This window comes from Papaver somniferum, unplaced genomic scaffold (genome assembly GCF_003573695.1).
Source record: "Papaver somniferum cultivar HN1 unplaced genomic scaffold, ASM357369v1 unplaced-scaffold_135, whole genome shotgun sequence".
NCBI lineage: Eukaryota > Viridiplantae > Streptophyta > Magnoliopsida > Ranunculales > Papaveraceae > Papaver > Papaver somniferum.
The window spans coordinates 7077972-7101210 of NW_020622713.1; the positions used below are offsets into that span (position 1 = coordinate 7077972).

Sequence of the window (23239 nt, forward strand, 5' to 3'; positions counted from 1 at the left end):
GATATCATCCGTGGTTATTATCACGAATTACATCAAACACTAGCAGTTCAAGACATCACATTCACTGTCTCTAGCAAGTAATTCCGGTAATATCTCACTAAGCAAAGGTTCAAGACCTCATGAACACCTCTGCCTAAAATGGTATTTCCTGCGTTTTTTATATGATTTTGGTCTTTGATGGTTTTGGTATTACTGGAACTTAGGACCTAAGGGTCACTAAGGGTTCACTAGTTCATGCTTTTTCACTTTGGTGAAAGATACCTTTAGTCTCACCTGTGAGAAACTAAAGTTGAAAGCTCTCCATACTATTATGATTTGTGCAATCCAGAGTATGACCCTGGGGTCAACACACCTTTGTGTGAGGGAGAGGACGTAGAAATGACTAGTATGATTTCAACACTTGCACGATTCGTCTATCTGTTCAGTTTGTTTGGGTCGTGAGATTGGGATGTTGATTTACCAAGATCTATCTGTATTTTCATGTTTTATTGAGGTTTTCATTCATGTGGGGGTTGTTGGAAAACGATTAATAAAATATTATTTTTAAAGTTTTAGTAAAAATTATAATTTATTGTTTTCTTTTGTGAATGAAAAACGTATTAGTCCCACACCATGGAGTTTCCACTTTTTAATTGTTTTAAGAGACTATATAAGCTTTTTAGTCCCACATCGGGGAGTTCATCTTTTTAAGTTGTGTTATTCCGTTATATAAAGAAATTCACTACTTTTGTAAAATCTATGGGAAAGGGGATTCTCTACTTTTTAGATAGATCCCCAGGGGAAAATATTTTATAGTGATTTCTTTAACGTCCGCGATTTTCCTTAAGGGTTTTTTCGGAGTTGCCAAGCTCAAGTTGAGCATCTACTACATATGCTAGTAGTAGGTGTAGTAGGGTGTTTTATCCTGGAAATATCCGTCTTGTGAGGGCTATAGCATCACTCTTGAGTGTAGCCGGGCGCTAATATCTTAAGGACAGCGTGTTGAACACGTGACTCACTCTATTTTTTCCAAAGTTTTGACTTGTTGCTGTTGCAGAGATTTGGGGAGCTCGTCCGTTTCATCGAATCAATCACTTCCATTACAAATGAACTAAGTATCAATAACTTTTGTTTATTTGATTTTTCCTTGTTTTTGATTATTGCACCCAACGTAATATAGGAGTACAAACCACAGTTTCATGCAAGTATATATCAATCAAGTATGTATCTCCAAAGGTGCAACTTCATTTGGGCAGCTGCTCAAAATTCAATATCACCAACCAAAAATCTATATAAAAGAGGAATTATGTTGCTTATATCACCACCAACTGCCTATGCAATTCAGAAATGGAGACTGTAAGTTACTTGTTCTTGCACTGTAGTTACACAACAAAAATTTGGAAGTACTTCATAGGAGGATAAAATATGAATTGGGTAGAGAGACAATCTTTATAGGTACAAATCATACAACTGCAAGCTTGGAAATACAAAAGAGAAAGGAGTTTAGGAAAAAAAATAGTGGCCCTTAATGTTATTTGCAATTTGCTGGTCAGTTTGACGGGAGAGAAATATAAGAATTATGGCTAAGAGCAATTCTTATGGACTCAACAAACTTGAAGTTTGTTGAATTTGCTTCCACTATGGGCTCAACAAACGTGAAAAATGGATGTTCAAACCAACAAATTTGTTGGTTTGTTGAGTGAGTTAAAACATGTAGCGCGCGCTTGATGAAAGGCCGGGCGATCTTGTCTCTAACGTTGGGCTTGAGCCAAAAATGCTGACGCTTGTATTACCAACGCCCGCTTTTACTCCACACGCCAGCGTCGTTCCTGAAAGCGCCAAGTTTTTCATAGAAGCGCTAACGGCTGAATCTGTACATCTTAGAACTCTTGTGATCTAATGGCTATAATTTTTGAGTTCTATAAATACTCTAAATTTCAACTCCAAATTCACATTCACACATCTAGTCTTCTTTACTCTTCTCTGAGCTTAAAAAAATTCTTCAACTTCAACAAATTTTTCAATTCTTGAACATGTCTTGGTCCTTGTTAATTCGGCGCACTCCGTATACTAAAGAAGAAGATGAATCTATTTGCAGAAACTATGTTTTTTATTTACTCAGCTTGCTTCAGCAAACTATCCACGGGTGAATTTCTGGGTGGTTATTCGTGACAGGTTCTGCAGCGACCCCCGTAATTCGAGTCGTCGTGCTATATGCGACATAGAAAATCGTTTTCGCACAATTAAGAAAGAAGTAAGTGAGTTTGTAGCTTTAACCATACAAGCCAATGGATATAGACTGAGAGGTGAAACTGATGCTGAGATGGTAACAAGATCTTTGATTGAATGGCGAAGATGGAAAAATGTGGCTTTTCCTTTCGAAAAATGTTTCGAAATCCTTAAGGTGTTGAACAGTTTAAACCCCTTCTTTGAAGCTAATGTAGTCTGCCGTAATTCAGTGAAGCTAATGTAAAAACGCTTAATTTTAAACATATTGAATTTCATTTAATTCAGACCGTCATACTTTTAAACTAAAATTATAAATGTAGCAGAATTAAAAATTAGAAACAATCTCTCTAACGTCGCTCATCGCTAGCTCTCCCATTGTTATCTTCTGGAGCCAAGAATTCTCCAAGGCCTGGGGATAGACCTGAGATATCCCCATTTTCCAACATATATATTAAGTCAATTTCCATAAGGAGATAAAGATGGTTAAACAACATTAAGCGATTGGAAAGCACTAGGCGATTATTGGAAAGCACTCGGTGCACTAGGTCCTCCAAGCATATAAGATGTTTGTTGTTGTTGTGGTGGTGGTGTAACATTGTAGCAATCATTTGGATTGTAGGGTGAGAATGATGATGAAATGCGCCTAGGATTTATCTGAAATACTTGAGGTTGAGATACAGTCACAGTTTGTGGCGAAAGAACAGAGAGAACATTTTCGCATTAGGCTATGGCTTTATATATAAGAAACCTAATTACAGATGGATGGGCCACCGGCCACAGTCATATGGGCTATGATCCTAGATACCTCTTGGGTTTTTGGTTGAAGTAGCTCGGGGATTTGCGCATTGTGTTATGGCTTGAATACAATGCTTCCGATTCGTGAGGGTGGGTTATGGAGGAGTTCAAAATCATGGTCTGTCAACAATTTTTGGATTGAATAACAACAGGGTCGTTTTTCGACGATGAGGTAAATGCATTACGTGTTAGTGTTGCCTCTTCGTTGTGTACACTCTATATCTGTGCAGCGAGACACACAGAGATGAAGCCTTTAAATGAAAATATAACACAAAAGAACTTGTACAGGCTAAAACCTCTTTCGTTTATGTTTTTGTTCACTTCTTCTTGGAGTTTGGAAATTGCAAACGTCCTTCCAACTAATCGCTCAGTTACTGCTTCTCTTTTCCATTAGTGGTTATAGTACAAATTTTTTTTTCATTAAGCAGCATGGACTCAAAGTAAACCAGTCTAGAAGAAAAGGGTTGTTTGCGGACAACACCTCTTTTTACCTGCAACAATATAATGGCATAAATGGAGCTCTGCATTGAAATAATAACTAGGTGGGACAAGAGCTTGGAGGTTCATTCATTATTACGAGGAAAAACAAAAATATGAACAATACCCCGAAAATGAAAATGATGCAAGAAGAAGAAATGCATACTTATTCTACTTACTAATCAAGAATTTGCCTATTATTCCATGAGTTATATCACCTATTTTCACCAAATACTCCTCTATGTGCCATTTCAGGCGGATACCTTAGGTCCCTAACCCAGGAAACCGTCGGTACGCGTTATGAAAACCATTTGGATAATCTTGGGCCGCATCAACAAAAGCATAATCAAATGACATATTACACAATTTCTGAGGCTTTTCAAGATCGATTATAAATCTCGTGCAGGATGTGCTATATGTATTCTTTGCATGCATACTTCCGCTGATGAATTTGTGTTGGACAATATTAATGACCCAGGTAACATTGTGATTATTCAACCCATTGCATGAATATTAAGTTAGGATTTAAATTTTGAAGTTTATATGTATAACTGTTATATTGAAAATATATGACATTACACTTGGATTTGCCATGCGACACCCGAACTGGAAGTCTTTAACATTACACTTGGATTTGCCATGCGACACCCGAACTGGAAGTCTTTATTTGGGTATCCATGCTTATTCAAAATGAAAATAACAACAAGGTAGTCTTCAAATACAAGTTTTATGTCATCTTATTGATCACCTATTCGGATCCGACTACTGAGAGATGTATATTCATAATTGATTGCAACTCTTTGAAGACATGTGCCATATCCATCCGTTCTTTGAGAGTTTCAATTGAGCACATAATGCCAAGGTTGATGATCCCTGACAAAGCGTCATGTAACTTGGCCTTATTATTAGTATTAATTGAATGTCGTTGATGTTTCCATCACCATCTTCAAGACGGAGATTAACAAGCAGTGCAGGATCGATAATTTCCATAACTCGGTCTGAAAGAAGAGCTGTCTTAGCAAAAGTATGCAGGTTTAAACCATCTGTGAACATGATGTTTGTAGGCCTCCTTCCGGTAATCATCTCTAGTATAATGATCCCGTAACTGTATATGTCTCCACCAGTTGAGACATCGCTACCCATTCCATACTCTGCATGCGAATAAGAAAATCAAGTACTACACATTTGACAGTGCCCTGGAACGCTATAATATGTATTACACATTTGACAGTGGGAGAGAAATTTCTTACCTGGAGCAGCATAACCAACCGATCCCCTAATTCCGACTGACGTACTGCTAGTATGGTGTTCCGTTTCAACATTGATGATGAGTCCACCATGAAACTTTGCCAATCCGAAATCGCCAACATGACCGTTCACGTCATCATCAAGTAAAACATTGCTCGGCTTTAGATCACAATGAACTATTTGTGTCTGACAATGATGATGAAGATAATCTAATGCAGAAGCAACATCAGTGGCTACGTTTAGCCTCTCTAAAAAGCTCAATGATCTCCTGGCTGACCTTTGAAGGTGTTCGCCATTATCTAACGGGTGCAACCAACTCTCAAGACTTCCATTTGGCATGTATTCAGAAACCAGAGCTTTGAATTCATTTCCTTTAAAATCAATACTAGAACATGAAGTTAACATCTTCACGAGATTTCGATGCCGAATGCTTCGCATTGCTTCACATTCAGCCATGAAACTTTTCGAAGCTCCCCGTCTCTGGAGATCTAGTACTTTGACTGCAACAGTTGTAGTTGTCTCCTACTCTCCTGGCTCAGTGTTAATAAGCCTTTGTAAACAGATCCGTAACTTCCGACTCCCACTAAATTTTCTGATGAGAACCCATCAGTTGCTTTAAGAAGATCTTTGTATGAGACCTTTCGAAATTTATCATCCACAGGAGTTTTTAAAGACGAAGAACGGATTGTTGTTTTTCTCCTCCAAAACCATATGACAAAGGAGCCCAGGAAAATAACAAATATAACAACTCCAAATATTATTAGAAGAAGTCTCTTGAGATAAAATTGCTTGCTTTGCTTTTTGGAACCAAATCTCGGGCAACTCCGTAGCCGCAGGATGGGAATTCCTCCACAGAGCTTATCGTTTCCGTCGACCGAGAATGCACTGATATTCTTGAATACCCCTAATTTTGGTACTTTGCCTTCCAAGTCATTTGAAGACAAATTTAGATACACGAGGGAAACAAAGGACTGAAAATACTCCGGAATTGACCAGACAAGTTATTGCCTGAGAGGTACAAGTATTCAATTCCCGTTAAACTTTTTAAAGATGGAGGAATGACCCCTTCGAATAAGTTGCCATCTAGATAAAGCTCTCGTAAACCAAGGAAATTCTTGAAAGAACTCAGAATTTTTCCTGATAGTTGATTATTTGATAAGTCGAGGGTGACAATCTTTACCAAGTTACTAATCTCTGAAGGCAAATCACTAGTTAAGTGATTCGAGGATAAGTTCAGCGTATCTGACAGTGACGAAAGACCAATGAGTTGTTTTGGTATAGTACCAGTAAGTTGATTTTCAGAAAGGTCCAAGTATTGCAGTTTATGACAGTTGCCAAAATTTGACGGAATTCCACCTTGCAATCTATTTCCAGAGCTATTACAAATGTTTGATGGGATTTTTCCAGAGAATTGGTTACCCCAAATATTTAAAGATATTAATTTGGGAAGTTTTCCTATGGAAACAGGAATACTTCCGGTTAACCGGTTATCTTCTATGCCTAATCCGTTTAGGCTGACAAGGTTCTCAGTTCCGGGAGGAATTTCCCCAAATATAGTGTTTCCCCCGATGTACAAAATGGTAAGCTTTGTCGAGAGGTTGGTTATGGAAGCTGGCAGCTGGCCGGTTAAATTATTCAGAGTTACAGAAAATACTTCTAGGTGACTGCAATTTGATAGTGAATTAAAAAAGCTTAGGTCACTTTCTTCACCACCTCCAAAATGATTTCTTTCAAAATTTGCTCTGATAAGACCGTCCAGGGTACCCAGTTTAGGCACAGGTCCAGTAAACTGATTATCAACGACATCCAGGTTAGATAATTTGGAAAGATTGGATATCGTATAAGGAAGCACACCGGATAATTTATTCCCACCTATAAAAAATGTTTCGAGTCTAGGGAAAGCAGTTCCAATACAGGGTGGAATGGATCCATGGAGTTTATTAGAGCTCACAGCAAAAACAATGATGGAAGAGATGTTAAAAAGTTGTGGTGGAATGGTTCCTGGAAATTTATTTACTGCGATACAAGAAAAGAATAATCTTGATAACTGGCCAAGCTCGGATGGAATGTTTCCACGTAGCTTGTTGAGTGCTAGATCAATTTCAGCGAGAACCGAAAGGTTTGAAAGTGAAACCGGGATGGTTCCTGAAAAGTTATTTTTACGGAAACTAATAGAAGATAATCTTGATAAATGGCCAAGCTCTGATGGAATGTTACCGTGTAAATTGTTGTAATTTAGATTAATATGAGTGAGAAAGGAAAGGTTTGAAAGTGAAACCGGGATGGTGCCTTCGAGGTAGTTTCCCCGGAGGTATAATCTTTGAAGCATAGATAGGGAACCAAGTTCGACGGGAATTCCTCTTGTAAGTGTATTATTTGCCAACCCAAGTAATTGAAGTCGACGTATTAAAGTCTGCGGGCATCCAACTCAAAATCAATTGGCAATGAGTGGAGAGGCCCTAATAGATTATAAACCGCAGGATCTTAAATAATCCAATCATGTGGGACTAATAATCTCAAAACGCTCCCTCACGTGTAGTCTCGGCGTGTCTTACAAACACGTGGACAATTAAATCGGGTGACGCAGAGTAAAGGTGTGGTCAACTGACTCGACACAAATAGCCTGCTCTGATATCATATTAAAGTATGCGGGCATCCAACTCAAAACCAATTGGCAATGAGTGGAGAGGCCCTAATAGATTATAAACCGCAGGATCTTAAATAACCCAACCATGTGGGACTAATAATCTCAACACGCCCCCTCACGTGTAGCCTCGACGGATCTTACAAACACGTGGACAATTAAATCGGGTGACGCGGAGTAAAGGTGCGGTCAACTGACTTGACACAAATAGCCTGCTCTGATACCATATTAAAGTATGCGGGCATCCAACTCAAAACCAATTGGCAATGAATGGAGAGGCCCTAATAGATTATAAAACGCAGAATCTTAAATAACCCAACCATGTGAGACTAATAATCTCAACACGACGTAAATGACCAATTTCTTGTGGAATTTCGCCTGTGAAGTTATTATCATACAAGATGAAAGATTTTAAGAAAGAAAGATTTCCTATATGTGGAGATATTGAACCTTCCAAACTCATAGAGTGTAGGTTCAAGCATAGGACCCTGCTTGGATGCTGACGGCTGCATATAAATCCTCTCCAATTGCTGCAGTGAGACGATTCGTTCCACGAATTTAGTGCTCTCAATGGGTCATTTATGTTCTCTTTAAAATCAAGTAAAGCTCAGCGATCAGTGTCGGCTATGAGATACTGTGACGTAGGTAGGCAGTTCAAGGAGGATAAAACAAGGGTGACATAAATGATGAGTATGAAGCTCCTCTTATGAAATTCCATTGATGCACCTTATTTGTAATGAAAAGCTTATGCGATACCAAAAATAAATTTAAGGTTCATCAAAAATATGTTAGGTGTTTGAGGAGAATCAGATGTGGATGAAGAATATATAGAGGAAAGAAGAAGAATATCTTATTAGAAGATTCGAGTACAAGTATGACAAAACTTCCTTTATATACAACCCTAGGAATCTAGTTGGACCGCACATCCAACGGGCCATAGGCCCTGTAACACTCCCCCTTGTGCGGTTCAATAACAAAACTTTATACATAGTGCTTCACATGTAGTTCTTCAAATGTTTGTCTCCTGGCTTGTGACAAAATCAATTGCCTCATTAAAACTTGGACACGGAAAAACCCAGTGGGATAAAACCTTGGTACAACTCTTCACATGTAGTACTTCACATGTTGTCTCTTACTTTACATGTAGTTCATCACATGCAATACGATCTTCACAAATCGATGAGTCTAAGTTAATTTTCTCGTTAAAACTTCGTCAGGCTAACCCATAGGGACAAAACCTGGACTAAAGGAAAAGAGTACAACATTAAGTGAACTTAGAACATAGTAGGATGCGTATACGTTGCCTCATTAAAACCTTGACAATGAAAACCCAGTGGGATAAAATCTCGACGAAGGGAAAAGAGTACAACGTGACAGATGCAAGTAAGGGTGATCCGTTGTAAATGATCACTTTGCTCCGTTGAAGTTGACTAGTCGCTTCACAACTCCTGAGGAATAAAATCCTTGTAGTAAGGACAATAGTCTTAGCTGGGAAATTACATTCCCGGTGTTTGTTGTTGTCTCATTAAAAACCTTGTCGAGTAACAAAACCTTGTGGTAAAAAGTAACCTCGGTGAAGGAAAATAGTTCAACACACCATTAGATGCTCCCCCTGATGTAGGAAATTTTTCATTAGTCTAATGTAGTAAAAAGGAGTTTGTCACACTTTATTTTGGTGACTTGAATGTTTATAAGACCACGTTGTTGATTCTGGAAGTTACATTGCTTAACAGACTATCGCGTTTCATTTCTTTGATTCAGATATTTTCAGTAATATCAACGACGATCTTTATGTCTTCAACATTCAACATAGTTGATGTTTTTAGTGTTGCCTCGCTAAAAACCTTTTCGAGTAACAAAACCCTTTGTGAAAGACTATTCTCGCTCGAAGGGAAAAAGAGTACAACACAACTTCACTTTCGAAGTAAAATATGTCGACATCATATCCTTGGATCCTCCCCCTGATGTCGGCATCTCCCCCTGATTACTTTCAGAGTTATTCCAGATAGTTCCTTTAGTCATGTACTTTTCAAAACTGAATATCGGTAATGACTTAGAAAATAGTCAACCATATCTCCCCCTGATTACTTTCGTTAGAGAAGAGATTATTGTTCCTTCATAATCAACAACTTTTAGATTGTACTTTCATTAGCATTCCTTTTTATATCTTTGTAGGGATAAAACAAACTCATGTCAATGGTTACTTTTAAGTACATGATTACATTCATTGTACATTCCAATGACGTTGCGTTGGCATTGAGCTATATCTAGCCAACAAGTTCCCTGAGGATGTAAAATTTAATCGAGTATATTACTATACTAAGTACAACAATGCGTATATTGTACTTAGATATGAGAATTTCATCCCCAACACATCTTCGTCATCTTCCTTTAGACGAAATGGTCACTTACTTACGTTTGAAACTCGACTAATCATGAGAGTGCTGTCAGGATGCATGTCTTTATTAAATTGCCTGACAACTTTATACATATGCAAACTGGTGGAATGATATACCACAATCTCAGTATTCAGTCGAGATTTCCCAGATTTTTCATTTCAAATTCGGATTTCAAATAGCTTTTAAGGTCTCTTATTACATCAAGAGTAGCATCATGTCTGTGCCATCGACATAGATAGCTACAATTCCAAATCAGGAACTTTCTTGTGAATACACAAGGAAAAATAAGTTATTGTATATCCCCTCCAAATCAATTTCCACTTAGACGGGTATACCACATCCGCCTGATTACTTCAATCTATAAGTGAGCGTTCTATCTAACTGTAAACGCACTCTGTGGTTTAGAGTCACTTGATTTGGGAAACAAAAGGATATCAAGTACTTTTGTAAATATCTATTATCTTTTGATTCTTTCAGAGATACGTAATAACCACATACATATGCTGCATTTCAAGTCCTTTTGAAATTACCAAACTAACTAAGTAGCGGAACGTTATAAAGTTCATTACAAGAGGATAATTCCAGGGCTTTGTGAGAAACCTTGCGCCACAAGGAGAATCTTGATACTTTGAGACTTCATTATTCCCACTATGATCTATGACAAATAATCATGTATGTCCCATTGGCTTTACACTTGGTTGGTTAGCACTGCCACACCAAAGACCCGTACATCTGCCAAAGAACTAAGTTATACATGGATTGTGTAGGCCAAATATGTCATTTATTTGAAATTAATCAAAATAAAGCATGGTTCGATCTCATTGTGCTCTACTTATAGAGATACTATTTATGGATTATATCATCACTGTGCACGCATGATCCTTCCATTGACTCATGTGCATTCTCATAATCCGTTAGGATTTCATTGTTCTCTAGAATCATTTAAAACTTCGGAGTGTCCTCCAGTTTGATTCATGGACATATGCAAAGACAATCTTATGAGATGATTTCTGATGATATAAATAAGTTGTGCCTTACTCACCTACTTCCTTTCTAGGTGAGGATTGATCGGACCAAATGGTGTCTCCAACTTCCTTTATGGAGCCACGGCCTCAACCACACTTCCACTAAGTGTAATTGCAACACCCTAGTCTATGGTACGTGTATATCCCATATTGAGGATTTGTAACCTTGCAGGTAGGTTTGCAGCTGGTATTTGTAATCTCATCACTTTCGCGACATCAGTGTACATTCTGAAAATCGATTATTCTTTGTCACTTCACATTTGGATTTGTGTAGTACAAGAATCAATATGAGACACAGTAGGAACACACCACGACAATTCTTGTCGTTCCCTTAGAAAATACTTTTCCTTATCTCCCCCTAACGACAGGAAGACTGTCTCATTAAAGTGATAACTCGCAAATCTAGTGGTAAGAGATCTCCTGCCAAAAGGTTTAAAATGCGGACAATTGTTGGAAATTCTTGTCCAACATAGTCACTTAATCATTTTGTTGACCCATCATAGTACGATGTGGAGTCGTAACGGCACATATATAGTGCAACCAAAATTGCGTAAGAACAAAAAAATATCAGGCTTATATCCAGTTACCAACTGGTACGCAAAAAATGGTTGACCAATTGCGGGTCTAAAATGAATAAGTGAAGATGCATGTAATATTGCGCATTCCCCAAGTAGTTAAAGGTAGGCTTGTACGCATAAGTATGCCTAAGGCACCATCTGTAACCTTTGACGATGGCTTTTGTAAGACCATGAATTATAAGATGCTCTACACTGATCCTATTAAACGTGCAATACCCATCAAGTCCTTTTGATGTGCACTAGCTAGCATTTTTAAGGGGTGGTGAGCCCTTATATGTATAATATGTGCTAGTAGTTTTCCAAATGCAAAACTTCTTGGGAACTATAACTAGTGCAAAGTGTCAAAACATTCATCAGAGTCATAAGTCACTTTAATGGTCCGCATTCTGCATGAATATTTTTCTAACTTTCACCTTGTTTTGTTTGTAATATGGATTGTTTACCATTTGCATCTTAGGATGGTATCGATCCTGTTTTACTGAAGACTTTGTGAAATGAGTGATACGCTCTCTTACTTAAAAGCATAATGGTGTGTGTGTGTGTGTGTGTGTGTGGGGGGGGGGGGGGGGGGTTGTGCATCTAGTAATTTAAAAAACACTTATTGAGAAAATATATTTCCTTCCAAATATATTAGAGACTATAAAATATGCAAACAATTACATTCTCATCATTGTGATATTCCACATGATATCCATTTGCACGGGCTACTTGGGAAATTAACAAGGTGTGATTATCTCTCGGTACATCTAGAGATTTTGCAACATCTTTGTTCTATCTTGAAAACAAATTTTAAGCGCTCGATGATCCAATCCTCGTAGTCACATTAGTGGAAGAAAAACTATGAGTTGGACATTTGGGTCTTGACAGTTTTAATAAGTGGTGTGGCCTTATTACGTAATAAAAGTGGGATTCAACTCAAGTACTTTAGACTGAATATATATTACGTTTCACCCAATATATCTCAAGTGCTTTAGAGAATTTTTGTCTCGTGTTTTCATTCCATAGGTGCAGATATTGGATCTAGTTCAACTGAATAAGATAGTCAATTGGCCCAGCAAAGTTCTTGTTGCCATTAAAGTTGATGTGAAAATTGGTTGCTACTATGATACACACATTACATTGTATATATCAACACAATGACCAGGTGCATTTCATACTCTTTCATTTATGATAGGAGCTAGAATTACATCTTAGCTTCATCCCATATTCAGCTGATACCTGTACTTTGGTGTCATTACTACTGGGAAAAAATACATCTTTGTCTCATGATATATATGTTCCTTTTCACATGCTTTATATGAGTCATTACGTCTAACCTTTATTACTTCGGGGTTCTTTCCATTTTCAATTTTGCTACATTTAGCTTAATTTGAGAAGTTTCTTTAGCTCAATAGGCCAAGAGAATCTCACTACACATGTCAACCAATTACTTTAGGTTGAGTAGATTAATAAAGATAGTTCTCTTGTTGTCATATTTCAACATATACCGGTTCGTTAGTATCATGGATGAAGTAGCAAAATGAAAATTTTCTGACTTATATCACTATTTGTGAGTTCTTCCACAAAAATTGGAATATATGTGATTTTATTTGCAACGTATCTTGTGAAAATACCGACTCTTAATAGTCGAGCCAGTGGATTGCATCCCACGGAACATTTCAAATTTGGAAAGAAAATATCAAGTACACAATAATGATGCTCAAGTACTTCTAAACCCCAAATAAATACATTGGAATTGAGTTGGTACAACCAATTAAACAAAAGACACCATTCAACTATACCCAATATCATATTCATGAGAACAAATAGCATTAAGACCAAAATTCTTAATGATTGAGATCAATAAAAATAATTTAAATTGACCGTTTATATGCTGTGGACTTATTTTAAAACAAAAATTAACAAAACTAGGCATATTCTAAAAATAAATAAATAAGCCTAGCGAGTAAATAAGCTCGCGTTATAGTTACATACCTCAAAATTCGCGTTATATACACAAATTCAGAATGCCCTTGGTCGCGCACAGCCCAAAAACATAATAGAACATGACATTCTCTGGAACAGGGCTTAACAGGTCGGGATTGACTAGAACAGGGCTGACCGGGTCGGATCGGAGTTGACCGGGTCGGGTCAGACAGAGTCGGGTTACACAACTAGCGCACAGTTACCCGGCTTCTCTTCTACTCGGACTTTCCTTTCCCTGATTTTCCGCCTATCTCAATCTAGAAGAAGATCGCAAACCATTAATCAAAATAGTTCATGATGAATAGTAAATATATTAGAGACTATAAAATATGCAAACAATTACATTCTCATCATTGTGATATTCCACATGATATCCATTTGCACGGGCTACTTGGGAAATTAACAAGGTGTGATTATCTCTCGGTACATCTAGAGATTTTGCAACATCTTTGTTCTATCTTGAAAACAAATTTTAAGCGCTCGATGATCCAATCCTCGTAGTCACATTAGTGGAAGAAAAACTATGAGTTGGACATTTGGGTCTTGACAGTTTTAATAAGTGGTGTGGCCTTATTACGTAATAAAAGTGGGATTCAACTCAAGTACTTTAGACTGAATATATATTACGTTTCACCCAATATATCTCAAGTGCTTTAGAGAATTTTTGTCTCGTGTTTTCATTCCATAGGTGCAGATATTGGATCTAGTTCAACTGAATAAGATAGTCAATTGGCCCAGCAAAGTTCTTGTTGCCATTAAAGTTGATGTGAAAATTGGTTGCTACTATGATACACACATTACATTGTATATATCAACACAATGACCAGGTGCATTTCATACTCTTTCATTTATGATAGGAGCTAGAATTACATCTTAGCTTCATCCCATATTCAGCTGATACCTGTACTTTGGTGTCATTACTACTGGGAAAAAATACATCTTTGTCTCATGATATATATGTTCCTTTTCACATGCTTTATATGAGTCATTACGTCTAACCTTTATTACTTCGGGGTTCTTTCCATTTTCAATTTTGCTACATTTAGCTTAATTTGAGAAGTTTCTTTAGCTCAATAGGCCAAGAGAATCTCACTACACATGTCAACCAATTACTTTAGGTTGAGTAGATTAATAAAGATAGTTCTCTTGTTGTCATATTTCAACATATACCGGTTCGTTAGTATCATGGATGAAGTAGCAAAATGAAAATTTTCTGACTTATATCACTATTTGTGAGTTCTTCCACAAAAATTGGAATATATGTGATTTTATTTGCAACGTATCTTGTGAAAATACCGACTCTTAATAGTCGAGCCAGTGGATTGCATCCCACGGAACATTTCAAATTTGGAAAGAAAATATCAAGTACACAATAATGATGCTCAAGTACTTCTAAACCCCAAATAAATACATTGGAATTGAGTTGGTACAACCAATTAAACAAAAGACACCATTCAACTATACCCAATATCATATTCATGAGAACAAATAGCATTAAGACCAAAATTCTTAATGATTGAGATCAATAAAAATAATTTAAATTGACCGTTTATATGCTGTGGACTTATTTTAAAACAAAAATTAACAAAACTAGGCATATTCTAAAAATAAATAAATAAGCCTAGCGAGTAAATAAGCTCGCGTTATAGTTACATACCTCAAAATTCGCGTTATATACACAAATTCAGAATGCCCTTGGTCGCGCACAGCCCAAAAACATAATAGAACATGACATTCTCTGGAACAGGGCTTAACAGGTCGGGATTGACTAGAACAGGGCTGACCGGGTCGGATCGGAGTTGACCGGGTCGGGTCAGACAGAGTCGGGTTACACAACTAGCGCACAGTTACCCGGCTTCTCTTCTACTCGGACTTTCCTTTCCCTGATTTTCCGCCTATCTCAATCTAGAAGAAGATCGCAAACCATTAATCAAAATAGTTCATGATGAATAGTTACATACTCAGTACGAGACAAATCAAAATAGTCTCTGATAGTACGAAAATAATAATCAAAAATAGTTCTTGATTACAAACAATTATAATCAAATAAGCCCTAATTAGTACGAAATAATCCCTGATGGGATTTGCATACATACAAGTTACGCAAGACAAATTACTGCATACATCAAATCAAATTTTCATCATGCACTTAATAGATCTAAATACAGAGATACCATTAAATCAGTTTTCACCCACGAATTAACCCATGATCAGATCCATTTTCAACACAAATTTAATAATTCCAATCAAATTGATATGCAAACACAAATTGAATAATCTCAATCAAATTGGGTATGCAAAAATCAAAAACTAGGGGGGAAAAATATTAGGAGAAAATTGATCCAACTTAGCTGATTTGATTCCATTGATTTCAATATTAGCTTGACGATTCAATCTAGCTCTGCGCCATAGCTTCATGCAGTTGATCAAAAGAAGGAAAAATAAATCGTGACTGATAACGTGTTTGAGAAGAATCAGATGTGGATGAAGAATGTGTAGGGGCAAGAAGAAAAATATCTTATTAGAAGATTCGAGTTCAAGTATGACAAAGTTTCTTTTATATAAAATCCTAGGAATCTAGTTGGACCGTACATCCAACGGGCCATAAATCCTGTAACATTAGGATAATCTTACTCATCTCGCAAAGCAGGTTTTATAAGATACAAAAAGAGGAGAAGTAAATACAAAGGAAGTCCTTGCCATGATTAAGTAGGCCAAAAATTCTGATTTGGGAAAAAAACGAAAAGACAAATATTGAGAACAAAGGGAAATCTAAAGAAAAAAAAGCAGAAATCTTAGTATTGATTGGATTGATCGATCTTTCTACAGGCATGCTAAATGAAATAGTAACAACGATAATTATATATACTTGAGATCTTAATTTTTTTACCCACTTTCTATGATAGTGGAGCTCATAGTGGAGAACTATCTTACCAATCCATCAATAAAGGAGTAATGTTACGGTGAATAGGTTTTTACCTGTTGGAAAACTATCAAAGTCTTTCCCTCAGTTCATTTGGTGCAATCAAATTAAGTCCAGTGTAAACCAACTGGCCGATATTATAAGATTAAATCATGACCATCTAAATTATGTACAAATGATCTTTATGGTTCCATTTTATAATCAAACCAGAAACAAACCTGGTCCAGACTGACAAAGAGAAAAAAAGCTACCCGAAGACCCACAAACCAACCGAAAAACCCAAAACTAAAAAAAAAAACTTATTTTAGACGTTTGGCTTTAGTTTGACGTTACCAAAAAAATCGAAACCCCAAAAAATATAAACAAGCAAAATTTAAAACCGAGAACTAACACCGAAAGTACCAATTAAAAGTACAATAATATGTAACCAACTTTAAATACTTCCTCCCTTCCATTAAAATTGACCTATTTATTTAAATTTCATAAATAAACAAGGGCATAGAGGATCGGCGATTGATGAGCCAACTCATCCTCGAACTGGTTCTTCATACTTTCTTTGATTCATGTTAGTTTTTCATGATTTAATCTTCTATTTTGATGATGTTCTTATCGTGTTTACATTCTATACTCCATTAAGGCTTGTGGAACCACTATAATGGAGTTTTTTTTTCTGGTTTTTCTTTTCATGTCAAGTCAAAACACTATTTTTTAAGTTCGAAAGCTTAATTTTTCTTTTTTACTCTTCTTTTTTTATAATGAAATCTCTTCACTGTTTTCAGTTCATTCTAATGGGAAACTAGTTTTGCTGGCCCTCTAACTTTTTGTGGGATCCTGTGGTGGCATTATATTCAAGATGTGGGACGTTCTTAATCCAAAAACAGTGGTGTTGAAAAAAACAAAGCTTGCAGCAATGGTGCTAACCATCATCTCTATGTTGATCCATATCAGTAGTATACATCTAGGGAATTCCTTCGATCAAACCCAATCACAATCTTCTAGATATCATCATCGTAACCGATTTGCAGTAGAGAACCTCCATTGCCAAAACTTTCAAATTCAAAAATTACCTCCTAAACTATTGCGTAAGAATAACCGTAATTACGACCTTGACTATGACTCAGAAATTCTTTCCTTGTTTGAAAGATATATCATAGCTCATACAAATCCTTTTCAACTAATTACCAGAGATTTCGATCATATATCTAGGAAGGAAGATTTTTTACTAAGGAAAGCTTACAGCTGTCATGAGAAAGGTTGTTTAAATACTCTTATAGATCAGTTTCAATACTTTTTATCTCAATCCTTGCATAAAGCAGACTTTTACAAACAAGTGAAAGCAAAGAACCCTAATATGGCTTCCTCTTCTGATAATCAACTGACTCAATTATCAAGACAGCTCAGGAAAGCAAACATTGAACTACCAGAAAGAAGGAGAGTTATTGGAGCCACACAAGTTGTTCAAGATGCTGCTGATGAATGGACTTTTGGAATACTAGGAAAACTCATGTGGAAGCATAAGATCAATATGAGAACTATTCGAGAAGATATCAACTCACTTTGGAGAAGTTACAGAAACAAGCAGATCCGAGTTATGGGTCATAACCTTATACTTGTGAGACTCTACTCAGAGGAAGAAAGAGATACGATTATTCAAAATGGTCCTTGGATTGTGGGTGAGGCACTCTTTGCTGTTCAAAAGTATACTAATGGAATTCCTATTTCAGAGTACAAGTTCATTCACCAGATCTTTACTATTCATTTCAAATACCTGAACTTAGAACACTTAAACAGTTTGGTTGTGGATGAAGCTATTGGTTTTATGGGGAGAAAGATTTCTACACATCCACCAAACTGCTAACCTAGATATGGAAACACTGTCAAAGCAAGGTTGGAAATCAGTCTTACAGAGTCGTTGCATAAGGGTGGATGGTGGAATATAACTACAAATGAAAAAGTTTGGATCAGATATCATTGGGAGTTGCAGCCAAAGAAGATCTGTGATAAGTGATTTGTCATTGATCATAATGACAATAAATGCTTTCATACTTCCCACCTGTTATTTCTTGATAGCTTGTATGAGGAAGAATATGATGAATACCTAAGGAATGAAGCAGATGTTTATGAAGGAAATGATGAAAGGAGCATGGATAATAATCTTGAGGCGGAGATGAATCAGATGAATGCAGCTGAGGAAACTGGAGATGAGCCTAGACAACCGAAAAGATTGAGAAATTCTATTTTCAATAATGAACCATTAATGAACCCTCACAATATTCATGTCCAGCCACCAAATACCAATGAAAACACCAATACTATTGTTATGGAAAACCATAATAACTCGATGATGGAAGCAGACGGATCAGGAACTAACACAGCTGAAACCACAAATATCAGTCAAGACATGGCCATGCAGGTAATTTCAATTCTTTCCCAACAAGCAACCTTAATTTCTCCTTCTAGTGCAAGTTTTAGTAGTTATCATTCTTTTACTGCTTATACTTTTTGCAAAAACAAATTTAACCAAATGCGAATCATTTCCTGGAATTGTAATGGCTATGCAACTAAGGATACTAAAAATTATTTATCTGACATTAATAAGATGCTTCAACCTGACATTATTTTTTTGCAGGAAACAAATTAGGATTGATTCAGATAAAATCCTTAGGCATGTTAGACTACTTGGTTTTGCTAACAATTTTTATGTTGCATCCATAGGAAGATCTAAGGTCATTTGTTTACTTCGGAAAGATGGATTCCAATTTTATATTATTCATCATAATAGAAATATGATTCACTGTCTTGTTAAAAGTGATCCATCTAAGCCAAGATGGCTACTTTCTTGCGTTTATGGGTCTCCATACCCACAAGAGAGAAAATAACAATGGACTTTTATTAAGAATGTTTGTGAAACTTTTAATATAGATGCTCCTTGGATCCTTTTAGGTGATTTAAACATCACCATGCATGCTGAGGAAAGAGCAAATAGTGCTAGCTCTTCATCTAAAACCTCTAAGATAGTTCAACTCATTCAAAGTATTGCCTTATCTGATCTAGGTTATCATGGAAGTCCATATACCTGGACTAGTAGTAAAAATGGTACTGGTAGAATCAAATAAAGATTAGATAGAGCTCTTATAAACCCTGACTGGTTATTATCTTTTCCAGATGTCATTCTTAAGCACTTGCCTTTTCTTGGCTCTGACCATTGCCCAATCTTTTTATATTTCCATCCTAATGAGACTATCAAGTCCAAAAACTGGAAATCTTTTGAGTGTTGGCTCAGAGAAGTTTCTTGTAAGGACCAAATAAGTAACTTTTGGTCGAAAGATGTTCATGGCTCTGCTGCTTTTAGGCTAGATAAAAAACTAGATATCACTAGAAGGGATCTGTCTAAATGGAATAGAGAAACTTTTGGTAACATTCATGATAATATTAAATTTCTTCAGGATAAGTTAACTAATGTGCAACAAACAAATCCTAGTGATGACATCATTTCTCAAGTCAGGCAGATTGAACATGAAATTAATGAATGGCATGCATGTGAAGAAGAATTCTACAAGCAGCAATCAAGAGATACAATGTTTCGAGAGGTTGACCAAAATACAAAGTACTTTCATCAGCAAACAAACAGATAAAAGTCAAGAAATCGCATTGAATCACTTCTCAAACCAAATGGCAGCTGGTGCAGTGGCAGTACAAATCTTGAAGACTTGCTCACCTCTCATTTCAGCAACATAATGAGCACATATGATCCAACTAATAATGAAGAACTATTTGGCTTATTACCAAGATGTATCACAGAATCTGAGAATGATGCACTTACCAGAATTCCAGATGAGACAGAAATATACAAAGCCTTACACAGTATGTAACCTTGGAAAGCACCGGGACCGGATGGTTTTCCTCTAGGTTTTTTCCAGTCTCAATGGGGAACTACTAAAGAAGATGTTATACAAACGATTCAAAGATTTTTCACCAGTGGGAGGATGTTAAGGAAGATGAATAAGACTAATCTTTTCTTAATACCAAAAGTTCAGCTACCACAAGCACCAAACGACTATAGGCCTATAGATTTATGTAATACCACATATAAGCTGATTACAAAGATTATGGCAACGAGATTGAAGCCATAATCTACATACTTCGATACTTCATGCAACAAAAAAGAAGAATACGACATGGGCATGGCAAAGCATTTTTGGTGAAATAAGATTCGTTCAAAAACACAGCTTCTGGCTCTTGGGAGATGGGAAGAAAATAATCACTTGGAAAGATAACTGGATTACAGGGAAACAAGAGCCACCAGTTTCCATTGCACCTTTTGAGTTGGCAGTTAAATATAGCACTGTCAGTGATTTAATTGATACAGATACCAAAGCTTGGAAAGTTGTTGTCATTCATCAAATTTTTTCCCCTGAAGATGCTAGGAAAATCTTAAGTATGAGAATACAAGTATACCCAACAGATAGGTTGATCTAGACACTTACCAGAAATGATCAATTCACTGTAAAATCCGAATACAAAAAGCTTATGGATATCAAAACAAATGCAGCTGCAAACTATGACAGGGATATGGCTGTGCTGTGGAAGAATCTATGGAATCTGGATACTCTACCAAGGGTTAAAACCTTTCTATGGAAATGCATGAATGATATTATACCTTCAAGTGAACGAATGGGAAGAGTAGCAAGCTATAGTGGGGATAATTGCAGTATCTGTAATCAAGCCATAGAGACTACTAAGCATACAATCTGGGAATGCCCTTTTGCTCGTCCATTATGGACCTCAATCCCTGGTACTAAAAGGAGCATGGAATCTACTGATACCAGTGTTGAAGGTTGGATAAAAAGTTGGTTTACAAATGAGTTTGTAAATTTGGATAAGGACTAAATAGTTAAGATGGCCAACGTAAGCTGGAAAATATGGAAGGAACGCTGCAGATGTGTTTTTGAAGGGAAAAAAACTAATCCAGTTGAAGTAATTTGTAGCATTCAGCACCTCATTCAGATGACAGGGTCATGCATGAAAAAACCTTCACATCCTATCAACACTAATAGCTTGAATAACTTAACTCATCATACATGGATTCCGCTAACTGTTTTTCCTTATTCTATCTGTTGTGATGCTTTATTTAAAATTGTTTTATATGAAACTCACAAATGATTGGGACTGATACTTCGTAATATTACAGGTGAATTTGAACAAGGACGATGCATCCATGAACGTGGACACATAGATGCAGAGCATGCTGAGATAGAGGAACTAAGGCGAGCTATGTTATGGGCAGAAGAATTGGAACTACAAAAAGTATGTTTTGATCTCGATGCTCACAATATAGTAACAACAGCCAATGGAGATTATCAAAGAGTCAGATGGGAATCACAATCAATGATCTTGGATATCATTAGTTTCTTTCGCTAGTACCCTTTATGGATTTGCAAATTTATCAGTAGAAAGTATAATAAACCAGCTGATAAGCTGGCCAGACATTCACGTAATTTTCAAATTAGTAGGAGTTGGATACATAATCCACCAAACTTTATCGTAGAAGCATTATATGCTGATATGAATGGTCCACTTGATTCCTATTGTATATGGGGAAAAACGATTTGCTGGTTATTAAGGAATTGAGGAGACGATCGTACGGAGGAGACTCCTCGAACCGAGCGAAATGTTAAACCTCATACAGATGCATCGCTGCAAAGGGGGTGCTTTAGATTCGAGAGATCAATCTGTAGTACTCCGGCCTAAATCAAGACAATGACCGTTCCAGAGTAAATTCTGTCACAAGAGAGGATGGGTTGATCTATAGGCGAGAAGCTGGGAAATGTGTGGAATCAATGGTAATCAAAGATTGTGGGTGTGTGAATTCTGAATATGATAAGATCTGAATGATTGAAATTGCTCAATTGATGAGTTGATGATCTCGTGTTGTCAGTTTGACGTGAGATTGATGATACTGATGATTCAATCATGATTCAAAGACTTATTTATATTGCTGGAATTTTAGACACCATGACCCCATGAAGTGTGACAGTTGATGGAATCAAGGAGTGGGGAAGTGGAGATCGTGTTTGAAACCAGTTGCTCAACGTGTGGAGACTTGGTCGATTTTCCACCCACTACCTCGTGAATTTCTTCAACTGATTGCACGATTTGATCACATTCCATCGTGTGTTTAAACACACGTGCCGTAGACCGCCAGAACAAAACCCTAAGTGATATCCTCCCAAAGTGACACGATTGACGTCTCGTGGTATGTTAGTCAATTGATGACTTCGTGGTTTGATGGGACGATGAGTCCATGTAGTTGCTGAGTTGAACATGATGTTCTGATACTCATGAGTTGAACATGTCATGAGACAGAGGTATAGTTCTTACGATGAAGTGAGAAAGTATTGCTCATTCGATGGATCATTGAATATTGAATTTTGAACCAATATCCCTTGGTTTGAGCAAATATTTATCATCTGAGCAAGTGTTGCTCATGTGATGAATTGTTGAATATTTGATCGTCTGAGCATGTGTTGCTCATCTGATGGATTATTGTGTACCAAAAATATTAATTAGAATACTGGTCGTTGAACCGAGCATAATTAATAAAATTAATTACCATGAGGTCTTCGTAAAATTATTAAGGTTGGAATCTGGAATGATGATCCTTGGATTCAGAAACCTTAATTTGATTAATTGATGATCAATTCATGTTTCGTCAGAATTTCAAACATGGGACCGTGGATCAACCATATAGTGTCCATATGCTCACGTGAGAAAATACAAAGAACTCCTGAAGAGTTGATGATTTGTTGGTGAAAGAATGATCAAATGCTGATTTAACCATTTATTCGAAAATGCTCGTCTGAGCCTTAGGTGAGAAAACCTAATTAATTATGACGGAGTGAGGGACCGACCATGGGGTCATGAAACCGTCCCTGGGTTGTCACGTGACCGCCTGACGATCACTTCATGAAAATCCA

The 23239-nt window shown here is 36.8% G+C and overlaps 2 protein-coding genes across 2 annotated transcripts; both read right to left on the reverse strand.

Annotated features, from left to right (window-relative positions):
• Positions 1-4253: 4253 nt before the first annotated feature.
• LOC113334048 (probable LRR receptor-like serine/threonine-protein kinase At3g47570) lies at positions 4254-5184 on the reverse strand. Its single transcript, XM_026580396.1, has 2 exons — positions 4731-5184; positions 4254-4631 (listed from the first exon to the last, which is right to left on the reverse strand). Exons 1-2 carry the CDS (start codon positions 5182-5184, stop codon positions 4261-4263), a joined length of 825 nt encoding a protein of 274 aa, XP_026436181.1. The 3' UTR covers positions 4254-4260.
• A 490-nt stretch (positions 5185-5674) lies between these two features.
• LOC113334050 (putative receptor-like protein kinase At3g47110) lies at positions 5675-7057 on the reverse strand. Its single transcript, XM_026580397.1, has one exon. It carries the CDS (start codon positions 7055-7057, stop codon positions 5675-5677), a length of 1383 nt encoding a protein of 460 aa, XP_026436182.1.
• Between the last annotated feature and the right edge of the window lie 16182 nt (positions 7058-23239).